The 15314-nt window shown below is 43.2% G+C and overlaps 1 protein-coding gene across 1 annotated transcript; it reads right to left on the reverse strand.

Moving 5' to 3' along the window:
- Positions 1-5647: 5647 nt before the first annotated feature.
- LOC147977201 (uncharacterized) lies at positions 5648-13866 on the reverse strand. Its single transcript, XM_087521096.1, has 5 exons — positions 13756-13866; positions 13125-13391; positions 10614-10773; positions 6133-6530; positions 5648-5908 (listed from the first exon to the last, which is right to left on the reverse strand). The coding sequence occupies exons 1-5, from the start codon at positions 13864-13866 to the stop codon at positions 5648-5650; spliced, it is 1197 nt and encodes a 398-aa protein (XP_087377222.1).
- Positions 13867-15314: the final 1448 nt, after the last annotated feature.

Raw genomic sequence — 15314 nt, forward strand, 5'->3', positions numbered from 1 at the left:
TTATTTATTGATTGTCTTCCTTATGAGTGGCGGTCGGGGACGAGCGATGGTCTTTTTCTATCAATCTATACTCCTAGGAGCATGCGCGTAATACTTTGTTTCGATAACTAATAGATTTTTGCAACAAGTATGTGAGTTTTTTAAGACTAATGTTTAGTCCATGGATTATGTGCACTCTCACCCTTCCACCATTGCTAGCCTCTCTAGTATCACGCAACTTTCGCCGGTACCTTAAACCCACCATATATCTTTCTCAAAACAGCCACCATATCTACCTATTATGGCATTTCCATAGCCATTCCGAGATATATTGTCATGCAACTTTCCACCATTCCATTATTATGACACGCTTCATCATTGTCATATTGCTTGCATGATCATGTAGTTGACATCATATTTGTGGCAAAGCCACCGTTCATAATTCTTCATACATGTCACTCATGCATCATTGCACATCCCGGTACACAGCCGGAGGCATTCACACATAGTCATATTTTGTTCTAAGTATCGAGTTGTAATTCTTGAGTTGTAAGAAAATAAAATGTGATGATCATCATTATTAGAGCATTGTCCCAAATGAGGAAAGGATGATGGAGACTATGATTCCCCCACAAGTCGGGATGAGACTCCGAACGAAAAAAGAGAAAAGAGGCCAAAAAAGAAAGAAAGAAGGCCCAAAAAAATAATTAAAAAATGAGAGAAAAAGAGAGAAGGGACAATGCTACTATCCTTTTTCCACACTTGTGCTTCAAAGTAGCACCATGTTCTTCATATAGAGAGTCTCTTATGATATCACTTTCATATACTAGTGGGAATTTTTCATTATAGAACTTGGCTAGTATATTTCAATGATGGGCTTCCTCAAAATGCCCTAGGTCTTCGTGAGCAAGCAAGTTGGATACACACCCACTTAGTTTTTTTGAGCTTTCATATACTTATAGCTCTAGTGCATCCGTTGCATGACAATCTCTACTCACTCACATTGATATCTATTGATGGGCATCTCCATAGCCCGTTGGTACACCTAGTTGATGTGAGACTATCTTCTCCTTTTTGTCTTCTCCACAACCACCATTCTATTCCACCATAGTGCTATATCCATGGCTCACGCTCATATATTGCGTGAAGATTGAAAAAGTTTGAGAACATCAAAAGTATGAAACAATTTCTTGGCTTGTCATCGGGGTTGTGCATGATTTAAATATTTCGTGTGGTGAAGATAGAGCATAGCCAGACTATATGATTTTGTAGGGATAACTTTCTTTGGCCATGTAATTTTGAGAAGACATAATTGCTTAGTTAGTATCATTGAAGTATTATTATTTTTATGTCAATATTAAACTTTTATCTTGAATCATTCGGATCTGAACATTCATGCCACAATAAAGAAAAATTACATTGAGAAATATGTTAGAAAGCATTCCACATCAAAAATTCTTCTTTTATCATTTACCTACTCGAGGACGAGCAGGAATTAAACTTGGGGATGGTTGATACGTCTCCAACGTATCTATAATTTTTGATTGCTCCATGCTATTGTATTATCTATTTTGGATGTTAGGGCTTTATTTTACACTTTTATATCATTTTTGGGACTAACCTACTAACCGGAGGCCCAGCCCAAATTGTTATTTTTGCCTATTTTAGGGTTTCGAAGAAAAGGAATATCAAACGGAGTCCAAACGGAATGAAACCTTCTGGAACGTGATTTTCTCAACAAACGTGATCCAGGAGACTTGGAGTGGGCGACAAAAAACAACGGAGGAAGCCACGAGGCAGGGGGCGCGCCCTCCACCCTCGTGGGCCCTCCGTTGCTCCACCGACATACTTCTTCCTCCTATATATATCCACATACCCCCCAAACATCCAGGAGCACCACGAAAACCTAATCCCACCGCCGCAACCTTCTGTACCCGAGAGATCCCATCTTGGGGCCTTTTCCGGAGCTCCTCCGGAGGGGGCATTGATCATGGAGGGCCTCTACATCAACTCCATGGCCTCTCCGGTGATGTGTGAGTAGTTTACTTCAGACCTACGGGTCCATAGTTATTAGCTAGATGGCTTCTTCTCTCTCTTTGGATCTCAATACAAAGTTCTCCTCGATTCTCTTGGAGATCTATTCGATGTAATCTTCTTTTGCGGTGTGTTTGTCGACATCCGATGAATTGTGGGTTTAAGATCCAGATTATCTATGAACAATATTTGATTCTCCTCTGAATTCTTTTATGTATGATTGGTTTTTTCTTTGCAAGTCTCTTCGAATTATCAGTTTGGTTTGGCCTACTAGATTGATCTTTCTTGCAATGGGAGAAGTGCTTAGCTTTGAGTTCAATCTTGCGGTGCTCGATCCCAGTGACAGAAAGGGAACCGACACATATTGTATTGTTGCCATCGAGGATAAAAAGATGGGGTTTATATCATATTGCATGAGTTTATCCCTCTACATCATGTCATCTTCCTTAAAGCATTACTCTGTTCTTATGATCTTAATACTCTAGATGCATGCTGGATAGAGGTCGATGTGTGGAGTAATAGTAGTAGATGCAGGATCGTTTCGGTCTACTTGTCTCGGACGTGATGCCTATATACATGATTATACCTAGATATTCTCATAACTATGCTCAATTCCATCAATTGCTCGACAGTAATTCGTTTACCCACCGTAATACTTATGCTCTTGAGAGAAGCCACTAGTGAAACCTATGGCCCCCAGGTCTATCTATCATCATATTAATCTTCCAATACTTAGTTATTTCCTTTTCCATTTATTTTACATTGCATATTTATTTCTCTTTATCATAAAAATACCAAAAGTATTATCTTATCATATCTATCAGATCTCACTCTCGTAAGTGACCGTGAAGGGCTTGACAACCCCTTTATCGCGTTGGTTGCGAGGTTCTTATTTGTTTGTGTAGGTGCGTGGGACTTGAGCGTGATCTCCTACTGGATTGATACATTGGTTCTCAAAAAATGAGGGAAATACTTATGCTACTTTGCTGCATCACCCTTTCCTCTTCAAGGGAAAACCAACGCAGTGCTCAAGAGGTAGCACTTATGTCAAAAGGCTTCCACTAGAAAAGCTCGAACCCATAGCGGACAAACGTGTTTTCATAGGATACCCCAAAAGAGACGGCTGGGTATACCTTCTATCTCAGATCCGAAGGCAAAGTGTTTGTCGCTAAGAATGGGTCCTTTCTCGATAAAGAGTTTCTCTCGAAAGAATTGAGTGGGAGGAATATAGAACTTGATGAGGTTGTTGAAACTTTACATTAACCAGAGAGTAGCGCAACACAGAAAGATGTTTCTATGGCACCTACGTCAGTTCAAGAGGAAGCTAATTATGATGATCATAAAGCTTCGGATCAAGTTACTGTCGAACCTCGTAGGTGGACAAGGGTACGCATAGCTTCTAAGTGGTACGATAACCCTGTCTTAGAGGTCATGTTGTTAGACAACCGTGAACCAACGAGCTATGGAGAAGCGATGGTGGGCCCGGATTCCAACAAATGGCTCGGAGCAATGAAATCCGAGATAGGATCCATGTATGAGAACAAAGTGTGGACTTTGGTGGACTTGCCTGATGATCGGCAAGCCATTGAGAATAAATGGATCTTTAAGAAGAAGACATACACTGATGGTAATGTCACGATTTGTGAAGCTCGACTTGTCATAAAGAAGTTTCCGACAAGTTCAAGGAGTTGACTATGATGAGACTTTCTCACTCATAGCGATGCTAAAGTCTGTTGGAATTATGTTAGCACTTGCTGCATTTTCAATTATGAAATCTGGCAGATGGATGTCAAAACAAAGTTTCCTTGACGGTTTTCGTGAGGAAAGGTTGTATGTGATACAACCAGAAGGTTTTGGTGATCCTAAGGATGCTAAAAGGTATGCAAGCTCCAGCGATCCTCTATGGACTGGAGCAAGCATCTTGGAGTTGGAATATACGCTTTGATGAGGTGATCAAAGCTTTTGGGTTTATACAAAGTTTGCAAGAAACTTGTATTTACAAGAAAGTGAGTGGGAGCACTACAACATTTCTGATAAGCATATGTGGATGACATATTATTGATCGTAAATGATGTAGAATTTCTGAAAAGCATAAAGGGTTGTTTGAAAGGAGTTTTTCAAAGGAAGACCTGGGTAAAGCTAGTTACATATTGGGCAACAAGATCTATAGAGATAGATCAAGACGCCTGATAAGACTTTCACAGAGCACATACCTTGCCATGATTTTGAAGAAGTTCAAAATGGATCAGTCCAAGAAGGAGTTCTTGCCTGAGTTGTAAGGTGTGAAGTTGAGTAAGACTCAAAGCTCGACCACGACAGAAGAAAGAAAAAAGACGAAGGTTGTCCCCTATGCCTCAGCCATAGGCTCTATACTGTATGCCATGTTGTGTACCGCACCTGATGTGTGCCTTGCCACATGTCTGGTAAGGGGGTACAAGAGTGATCCAGGAGTGAATCACTGGACAACGGTCAAAATTATCCTTGGAGGAATAATTAAATGTTTCTCAGTTATGGAGGTGATAAAGAGTTCGGTGTAAAGGGTTATGTCGATGCAAGCTTTAACACCTATCTGGATGAATCTGAGTAGCAAACTAGATACGTATAGTGGAGCAACCATTTGGAATAGCTCCAAGTGGAGCATGGTAGCATCATCTACAATATGACATAGAGATTTGTGAAGTACATGCAGATCTGAATATTGCAGACCCATTGACTAAAACCTCTCTCAAAAGCATAACATGATCAAACCTCAGAACTCATTGACTGTTAATCACATCGTGATGTGAACTAGACTATTGACTCTATTAAACTCTTTGGGTGTTAGTCACATGGCGATGTGAACTATGAGAGTTAATCACATGGCAATGTAAACTAGATTATTGACTCCAGTGCAAGTGGGAGACTGTTGGAAATATGCCCTAGAGGCAATAATAAATTAGTTATTATCATATTTCCCTATTCATGATAATCATTTATTATCCATGCTAGAATTGTATTGATCAGAAACTCAAATACATGTGTGGATACATAGACAACAACGTGTCCCTAGTGAGCCTCTACTAGACGGGGGATTTGATTTTTTGCCACCCACTACTAGGGAAAACCCACCCTAGTAGTAGCGCGGGTTTTGAGGCTAGCAGCAGCGCGGGCAGCCGCTCTACTACTACGATGCTACAGCTAACTGTTAGTAGTAGCGCGGTCCGCACCCGCGCTACTACTATTGACTATATCAGCAGCGCTTTTCTGGAATGCGCTACTATTAGTTAGCTATAGCGATTTCCTAGCCCATCGCTACTGCTATATCTTTCATCATTTCCCCCGCTTCCTACCCCGTTTCGGTTTCAATAAACTGCAATTTCCAGATACTACTACTAGATATCAATTTCATAAAGCATTATAGGTACTAGGTAGTACTCCCTCCGTTCCAAATTACTCGTCGTGGTTTTAGTTCAAACCACGACGAGTAATTTGGAACGAAGGGAGTACTAGATAACAATTTCATGTATAGTTAACATGCATACTCAAGCAGTACAAGGTCATATCGACGAAGATCATCATATGTAGTTCTAGATGATATCGACGATGATCATCATATGTAGTTCTAGATGATATAGCCACACACACATATGTAGTTCTAGATGATATCGAAGACGATCATCCTCCTCAAGCCTGGGCGGTGGGTGTTCCTGATAGTAATTAGGATGGCCTGTCCAACATGAAGATTCTTGCCATCGAGGAATCTCTTCCACCCAACCGAGTTTAAGTGTTTGCGACCATCTATGTCCACACGGTAAGTACAGGTTGTGACGGAGCCCCTTGCGGTAAGGCGTAGTCCAGACGAGCCTTCTTCGTCAGGCTCGATACCATAACTCACAGATAGGCTCTTTGCCAATTTCTGGATAAGAAAAACATATCAATTAATAAATAGCCTCGCACATACTCTTGCAAATAGGTATATATGGATTATCTACAGTATTAATAGTTCCTTAGATTCTACACTAATAGGCATGTGATCGAACTCTACACTAAAGCATATCATCGACTAGATTCCACACAACAATCATTGGACTCTACACTAAGCATATCATCGGATAATTTGCATTTGTAAGTATAACATACCATATCATGTCGATCGACCATGGTACTTGTCAGGCAGGTCACGAATGGCACTCCGACAAAGTTAGCATGTGGCGGAATTATATCCCATAGGTTGCACACCTCCTCCTCGCTCAGCCTCATTCTTTGAGCTACGATGGCTTCATGAAGTGGGTCCTCATCATCTTCATCGAGTGGGTCCTCATCGTCTTCATCGAGTGGGTCCTCATTATCTTCATCATCTTCATCATCTTCGTCATCTTCATCATCTTCCACCAGGTTGATATAAATGACAGCCAGCTTGGGTCTTTCTGCTCTGAAGGATAAGCTGATCAACTCACCACCAGTAAGATGCATGCAGGCGAGGAAACAGGCCCATCCATCTCCTCCAATCTGCGACATATTGCGTCCTTTCTCTACCTCTATAGTGTAGTGCCCCCAGGAGCCTCAAATGTCATAGTGTCTCGTGTCAGCTTGTTGAATTTCAACCTCACATTGTATGGGACGATCTATGTAAAAAAGCAAAATGACACAATGCAGTAATGCCAACACTAAAAATAAAATAGTTGTTACATTTCATATAATTTCTTACCGCCGCATGACGAAAACTCGGCTGGAAGTAGATGCCGAACAGCTTGCCAGTTGCAAGGCTGCTGGCGCACCTTGACTTGCACAATCGACATGGTGGTGGCGGCGGCGCCATTTTCCTAAAGCAATATGAGCAAGGATTAACGATCCACTTCACAGGAAAGAAAAAAATTGTTAAATCAAAATGTTCTATAAATCAACTAAATCAACTAGCCTATTAAATCAACTTGCCTACTAAATCAACTAAATCAAAATGTTCTATAAATCAACTAAATCAACTAGCCTATTTAGTCAACTTGCCTACTAAATCAACTAAATCAAAATGTTCTATAAATCAACTAAATCAACTAGCCTACTAAATCAACTTGCCTACTAAATCACCTAAATCAAAATGTTCTAAATCAACTAGCCTACTAAATCATATGAACTAAATCAAAATGTTGCATATGAACTAGCCTACTAAATCAGAATGTAGCAGGGAGGAGGGGTTGTGGATGGAGGAGGGAAGAGGGAGAAGGAGGGGCGACTGGAGGAGAGAGTAGGACGGAGGAGGAAGGACGGAGCGAGGAGGGGCCGACCGGCGGCGAGTCGAGGGGGGACGAAGGAGGAGGGCAGTACCGAGTCCAGCGAGGAGGAGGAGTTGATGGCAGCGTAGAGGGGAGAGGGGTAGGCGCCGGTGGCCGGAGGGGGGAGGACTGGCGCGGGGGGGGGGGGGGGGTTGAGGGGGAGATGGAATGAGTGTGAGTGTGGATCGGATAGAGGAGAGCATGGGGGTGGGAGATAGCTAGTTTTAGCAGTAGCGCTCTAAAGGTAAAGGCGCTACTGCTAAACTACCTAGCAGTAGCGCGCTCCGAATTAACGCGCTGCTGCTAGAACTAGCTTCATGGCGGGGTCGTGGGAATTATAGCAGTAGCGCAGCTTAGAGGAGGCGCGCTACTGCTACGTTTATTTCAGCAGCGAGTACTGCCGGAGCGCGTTACTGCTACATTGCAGCAACGCCTTAATTTAAACTCGCTGCTGGTAAGATGATGTGTATAAGCTTTTCCCTGGTAGTGACCCTTTACTTTGGACTTTGACAAATTTGCCACTAATTAGATTGTAATTGATCTGGTGACACTTATTACTTTGTAGTTTGATCTTTTTCCACTTTTCAACACAAAAACAATCTATTAAAATAATAGACAAACTAAGTAGACAAAATAGAGGACCATTGTACCCTTGGATCCAAACAGAGCACATCCTTAGCCATTCCCGTCCAAAATCACAGCCGCCGCTGTTGTACCTGCTGCTCCCCCGACACCGCTGTACCTGCTGCCCCCCTTGCTGCTCTGTGGCCTTTGCCCTCTCATGCTCCTCCTGGTGCCTCACGCTGCCCCACTGCTCCCTGTGCCCCTCCTTCCCCGTTCAAACTCCATGAGCTCCATTATATATCTCCATAAGCTCAAAGTTGAAATGCATAACGCCATTGAACCAACGATCCAAATTGCATGAAAATTTCTAAGATTAGTCACACATATATGAATGATTTACTGTAATTTTTTGAAATTTTTCTGACAACTGTTAAATTTCGGTCAAAATGTGGTCAAACTAGTTAAGTTCAAAGCTAAAATGCATTTTGCCATTGAACCAATGATCGAAATTGCATGAAACTTCCCCAGAGTAGTCACACATATATGAATGATTTTTTGAAATTCTTAGAAACTTTTCTGGGTGGTTCAAAAAAATGTTCAAATTTTAGGCAGCATTTTGGCTCAATTTGGACAGCATTTTGCCTGTTAATTCACTTTTGAAGATATGTATGCACAAAACAAAAAAATTCAAACATATATTTCCAGATGGACATATTCATACACCATAACACAATATCAAGACAATATAGCGAAATAAAGCATTTAACATGGTCATACACCATCTACCATAATCTATTCTTGCTGCCATGTTTTACAACCAAAAGCACAAGGCCATAATAGCTGCCATGTTACAACCAAAAGCATAAAGAAATAGTTGTTGACATGCTACATCCAAATTAAAGGATGCTAAGTCTGTCATACTACAACAAAAGTATAGAGAAGATCAAGCACAACACTAGTACTTCCTTCTCTTCGGGGTCAACTTTCTAGCTTTTGAGCTTGAGGCCATGTCGTATGCTATCATGATGTCCTCCATGGTAGGGGTAGGTTTCTGCGACGCCTCATCAACCAATGCCATGGACAACATCCTTCTTGTCACTGGATTGGGACTTCCTTGGAGACTCTGTGGCATAGTGATCATGTGCCTTGTTGGAGTGACAGCCACATCAAGTTGTGGTGCTGCATGTGTTGCCTCATCAGCCAACGCTGAAGCCAACATACTACAAGTATAGAGAAATGTAACAAGTGCAAGTTAAAATAGAAATGTAATAAGCCAACATTGCTATAGTGTGTGGATGTGTTACCAATCTGGCATACCTGCCAGCTTGCCAATATGCATATTCTACTTCCAAGTAACTTAGCTCAGTATTTCCTTGGTATCTATGTAATTAATATCCCCAGATATATGGAGAGACTAATAGCTAAAGTTGTTGATTAAGATACAGGAAAGAAAGTTGTAGCGCAATCAAGAAATGTATAATAAAGCAAAACTATAGTGTCATAGATGTCATTAGGAAAATCAATATGTACTCCCATGATTACAGTGACTACAATTAAAAGGAGCCATCAATTTTCACTTCAGGAAATCCTCACACAACAAGAATGTTTGTTTTATGAGGGTAGAATTTCCCACAAGAGCATATGAAAATTTCCAATATATTGTATCTTCAACGCAAGGGCATACGCCCTGCCCAATTTCCCATACCAACAAGCATTATAAACAGCGACATTAGAGATTAATTCCAGATATTTTGGCTACCCAGGAAAACAATGGATGGCAACTACAACCTGAACATACATGCATGCCAGCTCACCAGACCTTGGCACTGACAAATTAAGCTCATCCTTTTCTAGAAGAAATCTTATTTTGTTTATGTTGTCGTAAGAAATCAAAATGTGTCACCCACAAACTATTCTAGGTTTGCCAAGTTCAAAATATACAACAGAAGTGGATTTTATTTGCAGCGAGGAAGATTGCTTTGAGTGCAACCTAAGATAGGAAGGAAAGTAGTGAAGGATGATGCACCTGCCTTGTTATGGCTTAGATCTGATCGATCTTGGTAACCTCCTTGTGCACTTTTGAATCTGAAACCACCAGAACAATCTTCTCGTAAAAAGAAAAAGAAGAGACCTCATGGCTCAGCTGGTCTTGTTGTCATTAAAACTTGATTATAGAGATTTTGAACTGTCAATGACCAATAAGGAGCAACATACTATGGAGTTAGCATGTATTCGCTAATGTACTGGACAATAAGCACCAAAAAGAAGCTACTTTGCTTTATCACCTCGGCTCGGGAACAAACAAAGGAGGAAAGTTGAAGCCGTCTACTACGACGTGGTCACCTCTCTCCGGCTCAGCCATCTTCAACACCTAGCTCATCTGAGTTATGTGATCTGTAGCAGCAAGAAATCATGCAAAAATCATGAGATGTACAGCAGCAAGTAAGCAGTAGCGGCGATAGAAGCAACACACAGCAGCACATAGCGGAGGCGACAGCTACAACAAACAACAGCAGCACATAGAGGCTGCAGCAGAAGCACAAACGTGAGAATTTCAGCCCCTGCGCGCACATAGCAGCAGCACATAGCGAATTCTAGGTGCAGCGGCAACCGTCGACGCGCGGGCAAGCCGGGGACTCTGCGGGGCACCGCGAGCCGGCGAGTCGCGACGAGGCTCCGACCAGCCGCCGCCGCCGCTCCCCTTGCTGGTCACCCTAACCCAAGGGTGCCACTGAGGAGATGAGCAAGAGAGAAGAGAGGGAGGGAGCGGGAGAGAGAGAGACTCACCAGAGCCGCTGCCGTCGAGCACCACCAGGGCCGCCGCCGTCGTTGACTCTATTTGACCATGTGTGCGAGAGACGGAGGGAGTGGATGAGAACGACGGGCAACTCCTCTGTTCCCGGTCAATCGAGAGGAGGGGTAAATTCGTCCTTTTTGTGGGACCCATCTGAGAGAGGGCAAAATATCAAACACCCAGATAAAAAGTGTCATCGGATTAAATACAAAGTAACTAGTGGCAAAATATCAAAGTCCCAAGTAAGGGGTGGCAAATAATCAAATTCCCCCTACTAGACTAGCTCGTTGATCAAAGATGGCTATGGTTTCCTAGCCATGGACATGAGTTGTCATTTGATAATGGGATCACATCATTAGGAGAATGATGTGATGGACAAGACCCAAACTATAAACGTAGCATGTGATTGCGTCAAGTTTATTGCTATCGTTTTCTGCATCTCAAGTATATGTTTCTATGACCATGAGATCATGCAACTCACTGACACCGAAGGAGTACCTTGTGTGTACCAAATGTTGCAACGTAACTGGGCGACTATAAAGGTGCTCTACAGGTATCTCCGAGGGTGTCTGTTGAGTTGGCATGGATCAAGACTGGGATTTGTCACACCGTGCGGAGAGGTATCTCAGGGCCCACTCGGTAATACAACATCACAACAAGCTTGCAAGCAATGTGACCAATGAGTTAGTCACGGGATCTTGTATTACGGAACAAGTAAAGAGACTTGTCGGTAACGAGATTGAACTAGGTATGGAGATACCGACGATCGAATCTTGGGCAAGTAACATACCTATAGACAAAGGGAACTACTACGGGATTAGCTGAATCCTTGACACTGAGGTTCGACCGATAAGATCTTTGTTGAATATGTAGGAACCAATATGGGCATCCAGGTCCCGCTATTGGTTATTGACCGTAGAGGTGTCTCGGTCATGTCTACATGCATGATTCTCGAACCCATAGGGTCACACACTTAACGCTCGATAGCGCTAGGGTAGTATTGAGATATTAATAATGGAAAATCTAAAGGTTGTTCAGAGTCCGTATGGGATCTGGGACATCACGAGGAGCTCTGAAATGGTCCGGAGGTAAAGATTTATATATGGGAAGTCATATTTTGGGCTCTGGAAAAAGTTTGGTTTTTTCGGTATTGTACCGAGAAGGTTCTAGAAGGTTCCGGGGGTTCCACCGTGGGGCTCAACGACCTAGGAAGGGGCCACATGGACCAAGGGGTGGGGTTACAGCCTACTTAGGCTGGCCACAGCATTCCCCAAGGCACATGTTGTTTAAATCTAGAGATAAGGTCTTATCTCTAAATTTAAAGGGTTGAATCTAGAGATAAGATGTTATCTCCAAGTTTAAAGGGATTTCAACCTTGTGGCCGGCCCTAGATGGGTTTTGGACGCCCTCCCATGCCCCCTAGCCTATATATAGATGGGAGAGGTGCATGAGGGCAGCCAACCCTTCACCCTTGCCCATTGCCTCTCCCAACTCCTCTCACGTTTCACCAGTACGCGCTTGGCGCTGCCGGAGTTCCGTTGCCACCACTACCGCCACACCGTCATGTTGGTTCAGATCTCATCTACCTCCTCTCTCTTGATTGCTGGATCAAGAAGGAGAGGACGCCATTGAGCCGCACGTGTGCTCAACTCGGAGGTGTCGTTCGTTCGACACTTGATCGGGAGTTCGTGGACGGCTAGTGATTGGATCGCGAAGATGTTCGACTACATCAACCGCGTTTGTTAACGTTTCCGATTATCGATCTACAAGGGTATATAGATGCAATCTCTCCTCTCGTGGTTGTTCATCTCCTAGATCGATCTTGGTGAGCGTAGGACATTTTTTGTTTCCCATGCAACGTTCCCCAACAGTGCGCTCCAATGGTGTCGCTAATAGAGTTGTTGAATGCACCATCAGCAGCCTCACTTGGCATTACTTCCAAGAAATCGGCACGAGTCCAAGCACCCTTATGGATAACTCTATACTCTTTGCGAGGCCACTCCAAATGCTTTAAATATGCCCCTCATCGTTGTCAGGTGTGTGATCATTTTCAACTCAGGCATTCCTCTGAGCGTTCCACATGTCCACCCACATAAGATGGTGATCCTCCCAATTAGTGACATTCTTGTTGTTTTGCCGGCTCATCCTACAAAGCATGAGAATAATCGGTATCAATTTCATTTTTCTGTGGTACACATTGATCAACATATGGTACACAAAACTCTCACCTATGTAGCACCACACTTGTCTCAACATAATCTGGCAGGGTGTGTTGTTGTACTCCAAATTGCTTCGAAACACGATGTGAAAGATGCCACTCGACCGCAAAAAAACATATCATGGGGCAATGCACACACCAAATATGTTGGTCATGAAGGCACATATTTCTCAAAGGAAACTGCCTAAGTACCATGTACGGTCTCCAATTGACCTACATCACAACATGTCACTCGCTCATGCACAACAAAAAAATCTGTAATGATGGCAAGGCATTTGATAATTACCTGATTGTAACTAAGCATGTCAAGCTCGCTTATGTATGCCTTGTACCGCCCCATGGCGGTGATACTCGTCAATTGGACATTAGCCCACGTGTATGCGACAGTGGGGTACCATTCCTCATCCTCGTCATAAGGCCACTCCCAAGGTTCTTCCCGAGCAATGGTGACGTTACGGCCCACAGGGATACGCTCCCACGTCCAAATTTGTAGGGCCCAAACAAAACCACCAAGACAAGATTTTGGCTTACTCCTCATACATGCTCCGTTCAACTGCACATTTGTACACACGTTAAACGATCAAATGAAAAAATATCTTTCATATAATGAGAATGCATCATAGTAAGCATTACCTGACGGTACAAGAAGGCTAGTGTCGCCGATCCCCAACTCCACTTAACATCCCAGTTACGAAGAGGGTCCAAGAACATCCACGAGGCTGTGCCTCCCGTGCCGTCAGGAGACACCACTTGGTTCAAAAGATTCCATAAGTAAGCCCTGGCTACCTCTCCACAACAGCCGGATTGGCATTCTCTGGGCACTCGTAAAAATGATCTTGTAGCCACGAGAACAAAACACTGGATGGCCTAGGAGCCTTCTTTGTTTCATGAATCCATGGAACAGGTTCAACACCAACCAATCCTGCAACCCGTTGTCGCCACCCCTCAGACTTCACCTCCCCGGTAAGAGCCCTGCTCTCAATCGGCAGCCCGGAGATCATCGCAATATCCTCCAAAGTGACGGTCATCTCACCAAGAGCAAGGTTAAAAGAGTGCGTCTCCGGCCTCCAACGGTCCGTAAGGGCGGTAATGGTCATCGAGTTCAGCCATAGTGGTGTGCCTTTAAAGTTGAGCACAAACACTGGAGAAGATCCATTCTTCTAAAATAAGGCTCGTAGCGACAGTCATACTTCAGGGACTCACATGGGTTGTGGCCTCTCAACCGAAGTATTGGAGGAACCTACAAAAAAAACACGCATATTTTATATACTTATCTAAACTACTCCCAATATGAGAATCAACAATGTAGATACATAATTACCCCCCCCCCCTCTTTCCACTAGCACAGCACGATGCTTCTCCTCGTAATAATCATCAAGGCCGGGATATTTATCTGGCTCAAACATCCTACAAAATAAGGTCAATGAATTCGTTATGATATATGCTTAAAATTATGACCACATCATATACAAAATCGTGTGAGAAACTACTACAAATTATCCAAAAGATACAAATCACGAACCACATTACCAACACCAATTCTTTTCAACCTATTTTATCCCAAAGAATCTATCACAACTAATTATGAACAAATAGTAGGTTCAACCTAATAAAAAATGGTCTATCTCTAAACCCAATACTACACAAGTTAACTAAGAATACTTCAACACAAAGAGTACATGTCTTCTTTCTAAACATAATCTAACCAAAATAGTCATCAAACAAATCACTAATCACTCATCTTAGGGTTCCACCATGTTTGAAAAAAATGCATCTACAATAGCCAATCTTGACTGAAAATAAATGGAGGATTGGGAAGAGAATGCCTCAAGCAACTCGGGGATGCTCCAATCTACTCGTCTTGATGGTCAAAATAGCAGATTTGGTGAAGAAGAGGGAGGAGCGGCCGCCAGTTCCTCGCGGGACGAACTGCCCGACCGGGGCTGCGAGTGGGCTGGGTGCGGCCCCCGCGGCCCCGCGCGCATTACTTAATCTAGGCCAGAAACGCCAGGGACATTGGCATTTCAGACGTGCCACGTCAGCGAAAACAGCGGGTTCGCACTGACTGTGGGCCAGGACAGAAGCGCAAGCTTCCTCGGTGTTTCCATGTTGGACAGAAACGCTAGCTGGTTCGGTGTTTCGGTGTTGGGCAGCAACGCCGCGGGCTCTGGCGTTTCTAAAAGGGTTAAATCGTGAAATACTTTCATGTCGAGTTCAGTTTGCGATGATAAACGCTGACAAGGTCAGAACAGTGATTTCGCCCGACTTAGGCCTCTTCCAATGCAAAAGTGCTTAGATGAGGTGCTAAGTGCATTAAATACCTTAGCAACTTAACTCCCCAATGCATAGGTGCTTAACTTGTTGTTGCTAAGCTCACTTTATTTAATAAGTCAACACCTAAAGTCTTTCATGCATTGGTCAAGTTGTTTCATTTAAGTGGTTTGCCTAGGTTCACGTGTTTGGCATTGGTTCTTCC

The sequence above is a fragment of the Triticum urartu genome, chromosome 4A (genome assembly GCF_056163025.1).
Source record: "Triticum urartu cultivar PI428250 chromosome 4A, HENAU_Tu73, whole genome shotgun sequence".
Classification (NCBI taxonomy): domain Eukaryota; kingdom Viridiplantae; phylum Streptophyta; class Magnoliopsida; order Poales; family Poaceae; genus Triticum; species Triticum urartu.